Source organism: Mustela nivalis, assembly GCF_964662115.1.
Source record: "Mustela nivalis genome assembly, chromosome: 19".
NCBI lineage: Eukaryota > Metazoa > Chordata > Mammalia > Carnivora > Mustelidae > Mustela > Mustela nivalis.
The window spans coordinates 39,105,441-39,123,109 of NC_139038.1; the positions used below are offsets into that span (position 1 = coordinate 39,105,441).

General features: G+C 61.9%; 2 protein-coding genes across 6 annotated transcripts in view; one reads left to right on the forward strand and one right to left on the reverse strand.

Moving 5' to 3' along the window:
• AXIN1 (axin 1) overlaps nt 1-13,776 on the forward strand; it is a 52,693-nt gene extending 38,917 nt beyond the window's left edge. For 3 of the 5 annotated variants that reach the window (XM_082713614.1, XM_082713613.1, XM_082713615.1), the window contains exons 5-10: nt 1,800-1,937; nt 4,500-5,029; nt 5,723-5,893; nt 8,879-9,124; nt 12,688-12,855; nt 12,975-13,776. In XM_082713614.1, coding sequence (XP_082569740.1) covers nt 1,800-1,937; nt 4,500-5,029; nt 5,723-5,893; nt 8,879-9,124; nt 12,688-12,855; nt 12,975-13,101 — 1,380 coding nt within the window. In that variant the 3' untranslated portion in view covers nt 13,102-13,776. Of the gene's footprint in view, nt 1-1,799; nt 1,938-4,499; nt 5,030-5,722; nt 5,894-8,878; nt 9,125-10,964; nt 11,073-12,687; nt 12,856-12,974 lie in introns of all 5 variants that reach the window. The other 2 variants (XM_082713612.1, XM_082713616.1) reach the window with 2 other exon arrangements.
• A 256-nt stretch (nt 13,777-14,032) lies between these two features.
• Nucleotides 14,033-17,530, reverse strand: PDIA2 (protein disulfide isomerase family A member 2). Its single transcript, XM_082713731.1, has 11 exons — nt 17,312-17,530; nt 16,469-16,675; nt 16,249-16,382; nt 16,033-16,170; nt 15,628-15,744; nt 15,421-15,546; nt 15,155-15,352; nt 14,941-15,061; nt 14,669-14,850; nt 14,277-14,375; nt 14,033-14,154 (listed from the first exon to the last, which is right to left on the reverse strand). Exons 1-11 carry the CDS (start codon nt 17,508-17,510, stop codon nt 14,110-14,112), a joined length of 1,566 nt encoding a protein of 521 aa, XP_082569857.1. The 5' UTR covers nt 17,511-17,530; the 3' UTR covers nt 14,033-14,109.
• Between the last annotated feature and the right edge of the window lie 139 nt (nt 17,531-17,669).

Sequence of the window (17,669 nt, forward strand, 5' to 3'; positions counted from 1 at the left end):
GGGCTTGATCCCAGGACCCTGAGATCATGACCTGAGCCAGAGGCAGAGGCTTTAACCCACTGAGCCACCCAGGTGCCCCTGGGGTAACATTTCTTACTGAAGAAACCAGCAAACAGCGGTCCCCATCTTCGCGGAGGTGGCAGCGTGCCGTGATTGGGGTGTGTCTCCTGTGGTGGCGGCACCGGCCTGCCCAGGAGCATGCGTGCGCATCCTGCCATGGCGGCTGGAGCGCAGCCAAGATGTGCGGCCCGCGGCTGCCCCTCGTGTGTTCGCTGCACTGAGTACCTGGCGGGGGCTCCCGGGGCCAGGCGGGGGGCTGTGTGCCAGGGAGCCGCCCAGCGTGAGCTGTCTGCTCCTCCCAGCAGAGGGAGGGGCTGTTCTTATGCCCCAGAGGTCCCCCAGTTTTAGTGACCACAGCTTTTTCCCATGTGTTGTGTTCGTCCGCAGCTGGAAGGGGGTCCGTTCGTACAGATCTGCTCCTTTCAGAAGCATAATCGTGCAGCCTAGAGGCTCTCTTCCAGAACACACGGGCTCGGATGGGCCACTGCTGGGCCGAGCCTGCCACGTGCCTGTGGTTCGGTCCTGTCAGGACTTTCCCCTCTGCCCGTGACCTGTGTGTGGCATCATGCAGGGTCAGGACCACGAAGCTCTTGTTGTCTGGCCTTCAGCCCTCAGTCCCTTGTGGGCCCCAGCACTCCCCGATGGACCCCGCTGGCCTCTGGGGCTCTGTCTGAACATCCTGTCCGGAAGATTCCTTCAGGGCTACAGCCTCTTGGCCGTCCCCACTGCCCGGGCTCTTCTGGGAACACTTGCCCCTTCCTCCTCTTGGGTCTGGCCTTCAGGACAAACTACTGCCTGGTGTTAGGTACTGTCCGGTGAAGGACGTGCACGTGTGTGTCAGTGCGTGGACACACGTGTGCCTGTGTTTGTGTCTGTGTGTTCGTGTCTGTGGGTGGGAACGACAGTACCTGGCAGCTCCACTGGGGAAGTCTGGGTGAGGGCTGGACAGGAGTCCTTTTTGCTGTTCTTTCAATGTTTTTGAACGTGGAATTACAGCAAAGTGAAGTACACTCCGGAAACGTGGTCTTGTGTATTCCTGTAAACTGCATTCCGGAGCTGTCTCCTCCGAACAGGCCGTCCCATTCCCCTGGACGTTTTCCTATACCCTGAGTTCTGGGTTTCCCATCCTTACAGCAGACCCGAGTCCGAAGCCTGGTCTGCCGCGCCTCCGGGTTAAGGGCTGCAGGCCCCCGCCATGCGGGACAGTGTGCGGGCTGTCTCCTGCCGGGGGCTCCCAGGCCCGGCCCCTCCCTCTTACGTGGTCTTGGCAGGTCCCCCTTCGCCCTTCCCAGGCCTCGCAGGAGATTGGCCTGGCCCGTCGTGTTAGAGGCACTTCTCTGGGGTAGGCTGGGGGTGCCGAGGTGAAGGGCACACCTGGGCTTAGGACACCAGAAGCTCCGGCCTGCTGGGGCCCTGCCAGCCGCTGCCCTAGTGACCTAATCCGGCTTCCGCCTGCTCCCTGCCTCTGGTTCTCTGCTCCTAAGGCTGGAGCAGCGTTGGCGGAGCTCTGTTCCGCCTCGCCGGTCGGTGCCGGGTGGAGGACAGCTCCAGTTCAGCAAGGAGAGGGGCAGCGAGGCGGTTGCCACCAGCGAAAGGGAGAAAGCAAGATCGCTCACTTGACAATGAAGTGTAGGTTTCATAGCCTGTTTCTCTTCACCCAGGAAGAGCACATGCGTGTCTCGGTTTGGGGGGTGCGGCTCTGAGCGGCTCGTGGCTGGCTAATCCGTGTCTCCTCGCAGCGCACTTATCGAATGCCAAAGGAGATCCGTGTGGAGCCCCAGAAGTTCGCCGCGGAGCTCATCCACCGCCTGGAGGCCGTGCAGCGGACACGGGAGGCGGAGGAGAAGCTGGAAGAGCGGCTGAAGCGCGTCCGGATGGTGAGTGCGCCTCCTGGGAGGGCCACAGCGCATCTCCAACGGCTGGTAGAGTTGAGGACGGCTTCAGGCCCCCACAGAGCTCCCTCCAGAGTCTCCCAGCGTGCCGGCTCCTGACACGCTCTGACCCTGTCCCAGCGTCTGCCTGCTCTCCTATGACGCCTGTCCGTCTGAGGCCCCCACCGCACCCGCCCAGCCCTCACTGGCTCCTGGGAGGAGGTGCTCGTTGTGGGAGGCAAGGCCTGGAGAGACCCGTAGGTACTCAGCAGCAGCATCTTGGCCCTGTGGCTGGGGCCCCCAGTCCACCCTCTTACGGGAAGAGAGTTGGCTCAGAGGTTCTGCGTGCCTGTGACCCTGCAGGTGCCCGGGAGGCGGATTCCTGGGTGGCTCAGGGGATTAAGCCTCTGCCTTCGGCTCAGGTCATGATCCCAGGATCCTGGGGTCGAGCCCCACATCGGTTCTCTGCTCAGCGGGGAGCATGCTTCCTCCTCTCTCTCTGCCTGCCTCTGCCTACTCGTGATCTCTCTGTCAAATAAATAAATAAAATCCTTAATAAAGGTTCCCGGGAGGCCCCTTAGACACCGCTGGGCTGCAGGTGCCCAGCGTACTTTCTCGCAGGCAAGCAGTGGTCCCTTCTCCAGGGCATCCCCGGCGGGCCCACGGCGGTTGTGTCTGAATCCAGCAGGAGCCTCGCCCGCAGAGGGCAACACCTGCCCCAGGGACTGCGTGGGGCTCCGCGACGTCACAGGACACGTTCAGACCAATAGCCCCTAGTGTTTCCGGCATCTTGATTCAGAAACTTAGTGGGCAGACACGTGGCCTTGGCTCTGGTGTGCGGCTCCACTCGGGGCCCGCAGTAGCCTCTGGGATCAAGCCCCACGTCAGGCTTTGCAGTCAGTGGGGGGTTCTGCTTCAAGGCTGCCTCCCCTTCCCTGTACGTGCCAGCTCGTGCGCTCTCAAATAATACGTCTTGGCAAAAATAACTTATTTTTCTGTAAAACTTGGAAAATGAGAACAAAGAAGAGGGGCGCCTGGGTAGCTCAGTCCTTAAGCCTCTGCCTTTGGCTCAGGTCATGATCTCAGGGTCCTGGGATCGAGCCCTGCATCAGGCTCCTTGCTCAGCAGAGTCTGCTTCTCCCTCTCCCTCTGTCTGCCACTCTGCTTATTCATGCTGTCTGTCTCTCTGTCAAATAAGTAAATTAAAAACAACAACAAAAAAACCATTACTCAGACAATTCGGTTAAGCCTATAACATTTCAAAATCCTAAAATGGATTTCTTCCATATGCAGAGCCACCGAGATGGTGTTGGCCAGTCCCCGCCTCCTGGGGATGGAGAGTTCCCCTTCTTCACTGCTCCCTTTGGGGTCACTTCCCGTGTCCTGGGGAGGGCAAGGCAGAGGGGTCAATACGGGGACGTGGGGTGGGGCGAGGGAGCCCAGGGTCCCAGTCTGTATCCATCAGGGGCACACTCACCGTCCACCCCTCTGTGTGCCCGTCCGTCTGTCCTCCACGCCACCTCTGCCCTGAGGGAGACTGACGTGTTTGCAGCTGACTGCCGGTGCTGGCGCTGGTGCTCTCCTGTTAAGTGAGAAGTCTTGTGGGGAAGGTTTTGAGATTGGGTTAGAGTGGAGTGCAGGGGTTGGGGTTCCTACCTCGCTCTTTGGGTTACTACCAGATTTAGTCAGCGTTATCCTGGTCTGCACTGTTGAGTGAGATGAGAAAGTCAGCGTGAGTTATGTCCTTGGGAATTAGACTGGTCAGATGTGTTTACAGATGTGGTTCTGTGGACTGTCAGACAAGCGAGGGCCAGCTAGTTCACTGGGAGGATTCACCAAGAAACACACGGCAAGACGTGAGTGCCTCTGTGCAGGGGTAGAATTCTCTTGAAAGCGCAGCAGAAGATCCAGCAGTAACGCAGAGGAGTGGGGGCGGCCGGCTCAGCGACAGCTGCGTGTGGCTCTTGGTCTCGGGGTTGTGGGCTCGAGCCTCACACTGCAGGTAGAGATGACTTAAATAAATAAGATTTTTTATGGGGCGCCTGGGTGGTTCAGTGGGTTAAAGCCTCTGCCTTCGGTTCAGGTCTTGATCTCAGGGTCCTGGGATCAAGCCCCACATCGGGCTCTCTGCTCAGCGGGGAGCCTGCTTCCCCCTCTCTCTCTGCCTGCCACTCTGCCTACTTGTGATCTCTGTCAAATAAATAAGTACAATCTTAAAAATTTTTTTTAAATAAATACGATTTTTTAAAAATCAAGGAATTAGAAAATCACCTGAAAAGGTAAAAATACGTTTATTGAGAAAGGTGAAGGAAAACTCCTTGTGGAGGTTTGTCCGTGGGCAGGACATAGGCTGGCCTTGGGACTCATAGTGGCCACGTGCGCGTGTGCATGAGTGCTTGTGGCCGGGTGGGGTTGGGGAGCCCTCCCCTGGTCCTCAAGTCAAGCCAGCGTCCGATGCCTCACCGGACTCCCAGGATGAAGCCACCAGGCTGACTTCTTTGTGACCCCAGATGTGAGGTTCTGCGACACGGGCAGTGCCAGGAGCTGACTCGTGGGCTTGTCCTACAGGAGGAAGAAGGCGAGGATGGGGACATGCCCTCTGGCCCCCTGGGGGCCAGTCACAAGCTGCCTTTGGCCCCCGCCTGGCACCACTTCCCGCCCCGCTACGCAGATGTGGGCTGCATGGGGCTCCGGGACGCGCACGAGGAGAACCCGGAGAGCATCCTGGATGAGCACGTGCAGCGAGTCATGCGGACGCCCGGCTGTCAGTCACCGGGGCCCGGCCACCGCTCCCCTGACAGCGCGCATGTGCCCAAGATCGTGGGTGTGCTGGGGGGCGTGCCCTCTGGACACGGGAAGCACACGCCCAAGTCAGGGGCGAAGCTGGACACGGCCGGCCCGCACCTGCACCGGCACAGCCACCACCACAGCCACCACAGCACGGCCAGGCCCAAGGAGCCAGCCGACGCCGAGGCTGCCCGCCGGGCGCAAGGCAGCTTCCTGTGGGGCCAAGAGGTGCACAGCCACGTGGCCAAGCCTCGCAGCCACTTGGAGAGTGTGGGCGCTGCCCCCAATGCCAGCGACAGCCTGGCCTACAGGTGAGTGTCCGGTGAGTGCCAGGCAGCCGGAGCCTTGCTTTGGGATCGGTGCTGTGGTTCCTTGTCTCTGAGCCCGTGTCCGTGAGGGCCACATGTGTCTTCCCAGGATCGAAGGTCACACATAGTGAGAAGCTTCGTCTCCGGTGGGCTCTGTCCTGGTTTTTGTGGCCAGAATTCCCTTTTAAAAGTCATCCAGCCATGAGGGGTGCCTGTGGGGCTCAGCCGGTCAGCTTTGGCTCAGGTGTCGTGAGATGGCCACTCACGTCCGGCCACTCCACTTAGAGGGCAGGCTGCTCCTCTCCACCCTTTGAAGTCGCTTTGCCTCTGCCCTTCCTGCACATGTGTGAGCACGTGCTAGCGTTCTCTCAGACCTTTAGAAAAATAATTTTAAAAAATCAAAGTTGTCCGAGTGCCATCAGCTGGAAAGTGTGGCCTTTGACCTCCCAGGCAGCTTACCCTCAGATGCATCTGCCTCAGGGGGAGGCATCTGGGCCCTGGGGCGGCTGCCAGCAGGCGGGGGAAGGACAGGCGCTAGGCCTCCCAGGTGGTGCCGTCTGGACGCTTTCCTCCACGTCCCAGCCCGTAGAGCCCCGACAGTTCAGTCAACCCCGACTGAACCCCTGCACCGGGGTACAGCTGCCCGGAGTCAGGCCGGGCCATGTCGGCAGGTGACCCCCAGTTCTGCTCTTACAGCGGGAAGGCAGGCGCTGCCCCCAGAAGAAGTGCCAAGAAGGCTGAGTCGGGGAAGAGTGCGGGCGCAGAGGCGCCAGGCCCGTCGGAAGACACAGAGAAGAACCAGAAGATTATGCAGTGGATCATTGAGGGGGAGAAGGAGATCAGCAGGCACCGTAAGGCTGGCCACGGGTAAGGGGCACACTGCGTCCGGGGTGTGGGTACGGGGGTGTGGAACCAGTGAGGAGCCCCCAGCCCGCGGCAGCCCGCGCTCCTGAAGCAGTGCCTGGCCGCCCGCTGTCTCCTCACGTGGCAAGATCTCTATGGTCTTCTGAGCTCACAGATGCCCCCGTCCCCCATCGTGTCCTGGGCAGGGGTGCCCGCGGGTGACATCAGTCTGCAGTCGCCATGCTCTGTCTGAGCTCCTCTTGCTGCCCTCCACCCCCACCCAGGAGGGGGCCCCGCTGTCACACGGCGGTTCTCACAAGGTTATTTCTGGGGTGGTGACGCCTCCACATGACGGTGACCTCAGTGACTGGGGGAGTTAGGCCAGTGCCTGCCCATCACTGCAGACAGAGGCTGCAGGGTTGGCAGTGGGCCGTCACCCCAGCCATTGGCTGTCTGCGGCCCTCGGAGCTCCATCTTGGCTGCCGCAGGACCAGGGCTGCTCTGTTGGTGCGGAGCCGGCCTCTGGACGAGACATTGCTGCCCCTTGTGGACTCCCCCATTGTGGGAAGACCGTGGGGGACCGGGGCTGGCTCAGACACACCCCTAGGCTGGAGACATGTACCATCTCTCACAGGGCAGCTGTCTGGGCCCCAGGCTGGTGGGATCTGCTGGCGGTGGGCGGGCTTCCGCTGCTTCCTCCGTCTCAGGCTCTCCTGAAGCTCCTCCATTTTGGACGTGGTTGGGGAGGCTGGAGTGTGTGCAGCCGGTGGGGGGGTATCAGGTGGGCACCTGCCCAGCCCCTCCTGAGTGGTGAGCCGAGGTGGCACTGTCCACCTCTGGGGCCCCGTGTCTGGTCTCCACATGGCCCTGGGGACGAGCACAGTCCCAGAACCTGTTCTAGCTGACGGTTCTCCAGAGCCCCTCTCTCGTTCTGGTTGGGGTGGGGATGGACTGTCGGTTTCTCTGGATTTCTTCTGGTGTTGGGTTTTCACAAGGACTGGCTCTGTGCTTGCTGTCAGGACATGACCGTGATTCAGCGTCCCCATGAGTTCCCGCTGGCCTCCCGAGAGCTAGGGGGCCATGTGCCTCTGCCTTTGCTGTTCTTACACAGGGGCGTAGGGCAGGGAGATGGAGGACCTGGTAGAGCCTGGTGGGGCCAGTAGATGGGAGACAGAGTGGGAGTGGGGAGTTGAGAGGGGTGGGGGGAGGGGAGACAGGTTGGCGGGGATGGGTGGAGAGATGAGGGGCTATGGGGAGATGGGAGGGGATGGGGTTTGGGAGAAAGTAGGGGAGGGGAGGTTGGGTACAGAGCCGGGCAGGGAGGGGGTGGGAGTTGGGCCCAGGGAGGAGGTGTCCTTGTGGCTGGCCTTGAGCCCATTCCCCCTGGGGTGTCTTGCCTTGGGCAGTTCTGTTCTGGAGTCCTGAGGGCACTGAGCCTACCCACTGCCCAGGGGACCCTCTTCCTGGGATTCCCTCCTGGCACAAAACCCCCTTTCCGAGGGCTGCAGCCAATAGCTACGAGAGGCTGATGTTTTCCTGGAATTCACTCAGGGGTTGAGTGAGGCGTCAGGTGTTTTCTGTGTTGAGTAACAAAGGCACTGGTATGCTAGCGCATGGAGGGGGAAATCAGGAAAAATTATAGGTTCAGAGATGTGCCAATTAAGTGTTTTTTTTTTTAAGATTTTATTTATTTATTGGGGGCGGGGAGCGAGCACAGGCAGACAGAATGGCAGGCAGAGGCAGAGGGAAAAGCAGGCTCCCTGCTGAGCAAGGAGCCCGATGTGGGACTCGATCCCAGGACGCTGGGATCATGACCTGAGACGAAGGCAGCTGCTTAACCAACTGAGCCACCCAGGCATCCCAATTAAGTGTTTTTAACAGGGAAGAGAATATACCAACATGATGGGAACAGGTATCTCTAAATCGTGATGTTTGGAATTGTTTATATATTTTTTTAATTTTCTGTATATTTCAGGTTTTTCACAAAGAGCGCTTATTTTGATGTTAACATGTTTTTTAAAATAGTAAAGACTTTTCTTTAAAGGAAGTCTGTGTAGCATCGGGTTTATATTTCAGTGAAGTGATTAAAAGTGGGCCACTGAGGGGTACCTGGGCTGTGAGAGTGGGCCCGTAGTTGGCGGGGCGTTGGCTGGAGGTTCTGTCTGCCCTGCCCCCTTTCAAATAAGGACTTTTTCTTCTTCTTCTTCTTTTTTTTTTTTAAAGCTTTTGTTTATTTATTTGACAGACACACAGCAATAGAGGGAACACAGGCAGAGAGAAAGGGAGAGAGAAGCAGGCTTCCCGCCGAGCAGGGAGCCCAGTGCGGGGCTCGATTTCAGGACTCTGGGATCGTGACCTGACCTGAAAGCAGATGCCCAACAACTGAGCCACCCAGGCACCCCTCAAATAAGTACTTTTTTAAAAAATTAACGAAAGAGGGGCGCATGGGTGTCTCAGTGGGTTAAGCCTCTGCCTTCGGCTCAGGTCATGATCTCAGGGTCCTGGGATCGAGCCCCGAGTTGGGCTCTCTGCTCAGCAGGGAGCCTGCTTCCCTCCTCTCTCTCTCTCTGCCTGCCTCTCTGCCTACTTGGATCTCTGTCTGTTAAATAAGTAACAAATAAAATCTTTATAAAAAAATAAAAATTACGGAAGAATGGGGTGCCTGGGTGGCTCAGTTGGTTAAGCATCTGCCCTCAGCTCAGATCACGAGTCCCGCATCGGGCTTCCTGCTCAGCGGGGAGTCTGCTTCTCCCTCTGACCCTCCCCCATCTCATGCTCTTTCTCTCTCTCATTCTCTCCCTCCCAAATAAATAAATAAAATCTCAAGATTACAAAGAAGCATGCCACAAAGGAACATGTGTATCAGGGGCACCGGGGGAGGGTGTGAACTGTTGCCTAACAGCCAGGGTCAATGCCAAGCTTGCTCTCCCCGGGCCCTGCCCCAGTTCCTGGCACCCGCACTGGCCAGGCTCTCACTTGCCACCACTCCTTGTCCTATTGCTCCCAAAGGTCTTCTGGCGCCAAGAAGCAGCAGGCACACGAGAGCTCTAGGCCCTTGTCTGTGGAGCGTCCTGGGGCCGTGCACCCTTGGGTCAGTGCTCAGCTGCGGAACTCCGTCCAGCCCTCTCACCTCTTCATTCAAGACCCCACCATGCCACCCAACCCGGCCCCCAATCCTCTGACCCAGCTGGAGGAGGCCCGCAGGCGTCTGGAGGAGGAAGAGAAGAGAGCCAGCAAGTTACCCTCCAAGCAGAGGTATGCTGGGTTGGGGGGAGCAGGCCACACCCAGAGCCAGGTCCACTCTGGGTACTGTGGCTTGGCTTTGGTGCTGAGGCTTCCCACAGCCCAAGAGCCCCACAGAGAGCTGTGCTGGCTGCCCACTGGCCGTCCTGCTTGCCTCTTGCCACTGAGAGTCGCCCAGGGCACGGCAAGCGGCCCTGCTTTGTGACCAGGGTCTGGAAGGGCATGTGGTCATTACACTGTCCTAGGGATGGAGGGGACCCTCTGTCTTCTGGCAGTGTGCTCATCCTGTCAGTGTCCGTGGCACGGGGACCACCAGGGGTTCCCATCAGGTCCCCTGGCTGCTGTGCGGGCTGAGCTGCGAGTGGGGTCTTGGGGGTTCCTGGCTGCCTCTGCTTGCAGACCCCAGAAGGGGCCGCACCGTCTGCAGGCGGGACAGTCAGCATTGCTGACGTACATGCTGATGTGACAGTCTTCTCCTGGAGGGACCCCCAAGCACCAGAGTCCCCCTCGTTGGGGACCAGAGAGGCCTGACCCGCGGCTGACCCGCGGCTCACGCAGTCTCAGAGAAGCCCGGGGAGCACTCCTTGGTGATAACAGGCTTTCTCTGCAGGCCTGAGTGTTGTTGTTTCCCTACCTTTTCAGCTGGGCCTTGAGGTCACTTTTTCCACATGGATCAGGGTCTCTGAGGGGGGGGCATGGTCACACAGTGGCCCTGTGTTCCTCGGATGTCGCCGGTGCCCCTTATCCCGTCTGTGATCACTTGTCATCCTTCCGGGGGGCCTTACTGTGTGTGGGGCTCTCCAGCTCTGGGGAGGCTGGTGTCCATGGTGGTCTCACTGGGCAGAGCCCTGAGTGTGTGCCCTGGCTGTGGTGCGTAACCACGTTGATGGCCCTTTGTCTCACACCCTGTCATCCTGTCCCCATAGAACCAGAGAGCCAGCCTGGCGCGAGATGCCTGGGCTGGTGTGGGGGATGCCTCTTGTCCGCTGGGGCCTGTGACCTGGCGCAGACGGGGTAGCAGGGGCGTCATCTGGGAAGGGGCCAGGGAGTGCTTGTGGGATGTCCCCTCTCTGCCCAGACCTTCTACGGGGCTGCATGGGACCATTGTCCCTGGCATGCTCTGGGGGAGCCGGGCTCGTGTCTCCTCTTCCCACCAGCACCGGCGGGCCCAGTGTGTGCCCTTGCCGGCCAGACACCGCGCAGCCACACGAGCCTCTTGGGGACACATGTCTCGGGCCGTGAGCCTCCTGATGGGGTGCTAGACGGTGGTTGGCGTCCATAGGCCTTTCGTAAACAGCCACAGACACAAGTGAAGGCCCAGAGGCAGCAGTGGGGGTGCTGGGCCCTCTCCAAGCTCGCTGCGGGGTGGACCCGCCAGGCTGACAGAAGATGAGTCTCTGTGAGGGCGGACAGCCCTGCGGAGAGCTGCCGCCATGCGGCTGGCCCGGAATGGGCCTCCCCCACTGCTCAGGACGGAGCTGCGTCAGGGCATGGATGGGGAAGAGCCGTGTGGAGTGGAGGAGGCCAGGGGCAGGCCCTCCCAGAAGACCCTTCCTGGTGTGGATGAAGCGACAAGACGCCGGCGCCCCCAGTGGGTGCTTCGAGTGGGGTCCCGGGAGCTCCGCGACGCAGTGAGGAATCTAGGAGCTCCGGATGAAGTCCAGCGGCCTCTGCCTCCTGACTGACCCCGAAGCAGCCCTTGACCTTCCCGTCCGTGGTCTGGTGTCTGTCTGCTCACACAGTAGGAGCCCTGTTTAGTGGTGATGGACCCTCGTGGGGGCCCCGCTGTTCCCTCCGAGCCTTGGCAGAGGCCCCCACCAGCTCCGCGGCTCACTGACCGGTTGTTCCCTAGGTATGTGCAGGAGGTCATCCAGCGGGGGCGCTCCTGCGTCAGGCCAGCGTGCACACCTGTGCTGAGCGTGGTGCCGGCCGTGTCCGACTTGGAGCTCTCCGAGACAGAGTACGTGCGCCCCGCGCGGGTCCCGCTTGCAAGGCTGCCCGCGGTGGAGCCGCTGCTCCCAGGACAGGATTCGGGGCGCCGCACTGGAAGAGATGGGGCTGGGCTCCAGCTGCTTGTCTCCCATCAGAGGAGACGCGGGCCATCCTCGTGGGACATGCGGCTGGCGGGCCAGAGAGGAAGTTCTGCTGTTCCTCGCTCTGGCCGGGGCTCCCCACCCACCTCCACTGTCCTGAGCTTCCGTGCCGGCCCCGGGGGCACGCGGCCGCGTGCTGGGCCTTGTTTCCCTGGCTCAGCCGCGTGAAAGCCCCTGCCTGGGTGGCTAGGGTATGTCCGGGGCCCGTGCGCCCGCCTGGCCTTGCTCTGTTCCCATGTGGCGTGCGGGAGTGCGTGGAGCAGGGAGGGCGCTGGGGACCACCTGTAGGTGGTGCCGGTCGCCCAATCCCTGCATCTCTGCTCAGGGGAGAGCAGAAAGGGGGTCTCCACCACATCTCAGATTGTGCCCTGTCATGTCCAGCCGAATGCGTGGGTGACTTGGCCTCCCCACCAGGTCACTCCTTGAGGGTAGTCTCTGGAAAAGCAGGGACCCTGCCTCCTTTCTGTAGAGAATGGAGTCCCAGAGGACCCCCCCACCCCGCAGCGTGAGGCTGTAGGACTGAGGGAAGGAGAGCAGGCACCCGGGAGCCCAGCTTGAGCAGTGGATGGCCACGTGGCCTGAGTCGCTGTCAGCCGTGTGCCCCGGAGCAGCTGGGAGAGGGGAGGGCTCCCAGGGAGAGACAGGCTGGTCATGAGCTCCTGGCCAGCAGGGCCCAGGGGCTGTGTCCGAGCACAACTGGGTGGCTCTGGCACGGTCGCAGGGACGAGAGCTGCTAGATGACCACATGGTGCTGCCTGTGGTCTCAGACACAGAGCCCCGCCTCAGCACCATCAGGATGTGCAGTCCCGGGCTGCATGGTGCTGGGCTCCTGCCCTTCTCTGCATGTTGGGCTGGGCTCTGCCCCTGCGGCGGGGCAGGTCTGTTTCAGATCCATGCCTGGGGCTGTTCCTCGGCTGTGCTCCGGCCGTGAGGCGTTCCCGCAGTCACAGGGCTCTCTAACCCTTACCTGGGCCACAGGAAGTGTGGCCCAGCCTTGAGCTGGGGGCCGCGCTGGTTCCAGTGGCCTGGGTGTCTTAGGAAACCAGGTGCTGGGATCCACTGTGGGTTCCGGCCCCGAGAAACTTGCTCCCCTGCGTTCATGAGGTCTGGGTAGGGGGTGCCGCTCCCCCAGCCAGCTCGGACCACAGGGAGGCCTGAGGCCATGTGGTGGGTGCAGGAGGGTGGTGGGGAAATGGAGGCGCCGGCTGTATGGGGGCAGGGGGCAAGCAGGGGAGGGATGAGCCTGTGTCCTTGCTGTGGGTATGAGGGCGTGGGGGGCTGATGCAGGACTGGACCCTTGGGTCAGGACACCACGTGGAGTGAGGCTTCCGGAGGGCTGGCCCTGGAGCTCCAGGCAAGGGGGTGTCTGAGGATGACGAACCCCCCCGAGGGATGAACCCTCGCCCTGTGCTTCCTGGAGGGCCTGTAGCCTTTTGGGGTATGCCCTGAGTCTAGCAATCACCAGTACACCTCCACCTCCAGGACGAAGTCCCAGAGAAAGGCGGGCAGTGGGAGTGCGCAGCCATGTGACAGCATCGTGGTGGCCTACTACTTCTGCGGGGAGCCCATCCCCTACAGGACCCTGGTGCGGGGCCGCGCCGTCACCCTGGGCCAGTTCAAGGAGCTGCTCACCAAGAAAGGCAACTACAGGTGAGAGCCCCGCGTGTATCCTATGCTCAGTGTGACCCCCGCAGCAGCTGGGCCGCAGGGCCTGCGGTGCACACGGGGCCGGGGGGAGCCCTCATCCCCGCTCCCCCCCTGTCCCGCAGATACTACTTCAAGAAAGTGAGCGATGAGTTTGACTGTGGTGTGGTGTTCGAGGAGGTTCGGGAGGACGACACAGTGCTGCCCGTGTTTGAGGAGAAGATCATCGGCAAGGTGGAGAAGGTAGACTGACCTGCCAGTCCGGCCTCTGCGCCGGCTTGGGCCCACATCAGGCAGGGACCGGGCATCACGGCGAGCGTCCGAGGGTCGTGCCGTGTCGTGTGCTTCCCGTGTGTGCAGACACACGGCCGCGGTCAAAGACCAGGTGCTGCTCGCCCCGCAGCTGGCCGGGGATCCCTCGAGCGACCCCGCCCACTGCTCAGTGATCCTTGGATCGGCCGGCGGAGCAGGCCCACCACAGGGCGGCCTCTAGTGCCCCTGCAGCGGCACCCGCTGCTCACTGCTCCTTGCTCCGGCGCTGGCACTGCAGGCTCTGCCCCCCGCTCTGGGATAGTCCGACACACCCTGCCCCGGCCCGGCCTGGGCCTGGGGTGCCAGGGGCCCCGCGGGGGCCTCTGTCATCTGTACATGTCACCGAGTGCCTTCAACACAGCTTGTCTCTTGCCTGCCACTGTGTGGATCCGGCGACGGAGCCCCATAGCGCTCGCCCTCCTCCACCCTTGTGTCCAGGGCGCTGGCTCAGCGGGTCCCGGGCCCCTCCCCTCGAAGGGCCCCTGTAAATATGTACATTTCTCAGGCCAGGGCCAGTGGGGGGCTGCCCCAGCCCGTTTTTCATGCGCTGACTTGTACAATTATCTTTTCAAAGGTACTTGGATAATAATGAAATAAAATCATTTTTGAACCTTCTCTGGCAGGAGTGCACCTGTCTTCTGTGGTGGGGCCTGGCTGGTAGGCTTGCCGTTCTCGGCCAGCTTCACGCCAGGCCTCTGAGGGTCGAGAGTATGTGTGGGAGAGGGGTGTCTTCTGGAGCACGGGGACAGAGCTCTGGAGAGGGCTGGGTTCCCAGACCCGGATCTGAGATGGAATGGGCCCCAGAAGGCTAACTGGGCAAGCCCAAGGGCCCGGCGGCCTGGGACCACACACACAGGAACCACACACACAGTCCAGGACCAAAGCTCTTTATTCTCTGCCCGGCTTCCAGGGCTCTGCTCTGGGGTCTCTACAGCACTGTGGGGGCGGCTATAGCTCCTCTTTGGGCTCCGTGCTGGCGTTGGGTGCTGTCTCCTGGAAAGGGTCACAGAGGCCCAGCTGGAAGCTGCACCCTGGCTCACCCCTGCCCCTGGCCACCGCAGGGCCCCATGCCGGCCTAGTGCAGAGAAGGGTAACCCTGGGGCAGGGGCACCCACCAGGACGGGGACTGTGGGCTCTTCGGCAGGCAGCTGGCCCCCGTTGTCCAGGAACTTGGAGAAGGTCTCCAGATCCCTAGTGCTTTTGTATTCAATCACCTAAGGAGGGACACCGGGTTCTGGAGAAAATACCCACCCTGTCCTACACTGGCAGGTGACATCACCCCCATCCCTGGAGGCTCCACCCTCAAGCCAGGCCTTACCCCAAGCCCAAGGCCTGCCCCAATGGCCCCAAACCTCCATCATCCGGGGCCCGCCCACCTGAGGCTCCGCCCCCTGGGGCCCTGCCCACACGAGGCCCTGCTGCTGGAGGCCCCGACTTGTGTCTGGTCCCCTGCCTGAGGAGCACGCACAGCAAGCTCCAGACCTGGCAAGACGGGGTCTAGCCTCACCTTCCGACCCGGACCCGCTGGGAAGTACTTGAGGGTAGGGAAGCCGTGCACAGGGAAGGCCTCCAGCTCATTGGCTGTGGCGTCCAGCTCCGCAATGACGATGTCCTCATGGTCCTTGTACTTCTCAGCCAGGGCCTCCCAGGCTGCAGCCATTTCCTTGCAGTGGCTGCACCACGGGGCGTCTAAGGCAGCGGTTTGTTGGCACAGGCAGGGCCCCCCTGCCCCACCCCACCCCTGCCCACTGCCCACCACCCACCGCCTTCTACACTCACAAAACTTGATAAACACATTCTTGGTTTCATCGAAAGCCACCTGCTCAAAATTCTTGCCCACGAGGGTCTTGACTGGCCGCTGATCCCAGTCAGGGGGGAGCTCCTGGCTCAGGAGATAGGGCTGGGGGGAAGCGGGCCAGGGGCTCCACTGGGGGTCTCTCCTGACAGCTGTTGCTCCCACCCCTGCTCCCCGGGTGGCCGCTTAGCATCCCACCTTGACCTGGCCGCCGAGGACCGCATGGCAGAAGGCGGTGACAGAGGCCGCGGTGACCGGCCCTCCAGCTGCAGGTGCGTACTTCTTGGTGGTCTCCATGTTGATGAAGCGCAGGGTGGGGACCTCCTCGGCCTTCAGACCAAAGTACTGCAGCACGTGGTCGTTGCTGGCACCCACATCCACCACCACAAACAGCACCTGCCGACAGGGAGTCTGTGCTGGGCGGCCCTCCCGCCCTAGCCCCTGCCCCCCAGCCCAGCCAGTACCTGTCCCCGAAATGGAGGCGCTGCCTCCGCAAAGCCCGCCAGGAGCTCCCGGTGCGGGGCCAGCGTCCGGTTGACGAACAGCAGCAGGTGGTTGAGGATCCGGGCTGCGAAGATCTTGGGCGACGTCTGCGGGGACAGGCCAAGCTCACAGGGCTGCTCCCACAGCTGCGCCCCCAGCCAGGCGCCGGCTCCCACTGCCCCACTTGCCTGGCTGTTGAACTCCATGACCAGGCGCATGCTGTGCACCAGGAGGAACCGCGACAGGTCCCCCAGGTCCAGGCCCAGCTCTTCATCCACCAGGAAGTCCGCCCGACCCTCGTCAAACTGGACAGCACGGGCCAGGTCAGCGGGAGCCACAGCCCCGACCCCCAACACCCACCCTGGCCCCATGCCGCACCTTTTTTTTTTTTTTAAGATTTTATTGATTTATTTGACAGACAGAGATCACAAGTAGGCAGAGACACAAGTAGAGAGGAGGGAGAGAGGAGGAAGCAGGCCCCCCACAGAGCAGAGAGCCCGATGTGGGGCTCGATCCCAGGACCCTGAGATCATGACCTGAGCCGAAGGCAGAGGATTAACCCACTGAGCCACCCAGGCGCCCCCATGCCGCACCTTCTTGAAAAGAACTACAGTGTCCTTGGTGAGGCCGAACTTCTGAAAGAGCTCTGGCTGGTCAGTAAAGCCAAAGGTCATGTCCAGGGCGTCCTGAGCCAGGGCCAAGAAGGTGGCCACATCCTCATCTTGTAGGTCCTAAGGAGCTTAAGCTGTGAGGTTGGCTGGCAGCACGGGCCCCGCTCCTGCAGCTCAGACCCAGGGGTAGCAGCGCACCTGGAAGAATCCGATGACCACGACATCCCGGCTGTCTATCAGGGTCTGGGCGCCCTCCTCGTCCTCCAGCCGGGTGGCACTGGGCCCCAGCCGCCGCCTCAGCCACTCGGCGATGCCGTCGGCCTCTCGGGGGCCTGTGAAGTGTCCACTCATTCCGGGCCCAGCCCAGCCCGCTGCCTGCCGCCCAACGCCCCCCCCCCCCCGTGCCTGCCGCCTGTACCAGTGTACTCCTCTGGGTGTGTGCGGTTCCCGTCCCGGAAGAACCTGAGCGTGGGGTACTCCGTCACAGCGAACTCCTGGGTCAGCTCTGTCTCGGCGGTCCCGTCCACCTTGGCCAGTCTGGCTTTGGCGGACTCTGCCGCCAGCACGGCAGCTGCCTTGCTGTACTCAGGGGCCAGGGCCTTGCAGTGCCCACACCATGGGGCATCTGGGGGAGAGGATCATGAAGTCCCCCGCCTCCGAGGCCCCAGCCTTAGCTCCTCTCCTCCTGCCCAGCCAGAGCCAGGAGACCTTGGGGTCAGTCGTGTCTGGCAGGAGCGTTCCTGTCCACACACCTCCCTCCTTCGGGGCCTGTCTGAGCCTCCACACCAGAGCCGGGCTCCTCAAGGCCCCAGGCCTGGGGCGCCGTGGCCAGCGCCGTGCTGACAGCGTGTCGGAGGAAAGTCCTCCAGCTGCTGCTCCCTGAGGCCTGCACAGGGGCGTCTGCTCGTGGACGCCTGCGACCTGGGAATGGCCCACGTGGAGAAGTTCGTGAACATCTACCAAAAAGCAAGCAAGGCCTGGATGCTCTCTGGCCCTGGCAGAGAGTCTGCAGCTGGGCCGTGATCAAGGGGCCTCCCTGCACCTGCACCTCCTCCCAGTCCCACCCTTCCCCGCTCCAGCTGGACTCCCTCCCTCTAGCCCAGTCCCTGGCCTTGCTTCCCATGCCCTTCGGTGGAGCTCCAGGAGCACTGTGGGGGCCGAGGGCTCACTGAGGAAGCCTCTTGTGGGTCCACAGGGTGGGGAGCTGAACCCCCTGGGCAGCCCTGGTGGGTCCCCCAGCCCACCGGCCGGGTGCACTCACAAAACTGCACCAACAGGGTGCGGTGCTTCCGCAGGGCCAGGCCCAGGGTACGCTGGCTCAGCACCAAGATCCCGTCCTCCTCGGGGACCTCCTCCTCCTCAGGGGGCTCTTCCTCAGGCCCCCCTGGCCCCAGGCCCTGTCCCCGGAGGCCGGAGGCCGCAAGCAGCAGCAGCAGCACGAGCGGGAGTCGGCCGTCCATGGCACTGCGGGGCCCACGAGGCAGGGGCAGATAAGGGGGCTGAGGGCCAAGCCGCAGCCGCCACGTGGCACCCAGTCCCAGTCCTGGGAAGATAAGGCCACAAGGCACCCCCCACCCCACCCCCAGGGGAGGGGAGGCAGACAGAAGCGACACCCAGGG

What these genes read in the sequence shown, in the direction of transcription:
- PDIA2 (XM_082713731.1), bottom strand. Translation starts at nt 17,510, where the DNA reads ATGGACGGCCGACTCCCGCTCGTGCTGCTGCTGCTGCTTGCGGCCTCC. An exon ending in TCATGGAGTTCAACAGCCAG is followed by an intron (nt 15,547 to 15,627) that starts GCAAGTGGGGCA and finishes CTGTCCCCGCAG; the next exon opens with ACGTCGCCCAAGATCTTCGC. An exon ending in CAGCGGGTCCGGGTCGGAAG is followed by an intron (nt 14,376 to 14,668) that starts GTGAGGCTAGAC and finishes GTCCCTCCTTAG; the next exon opens with GTGATTGAATACAAAAGCAC.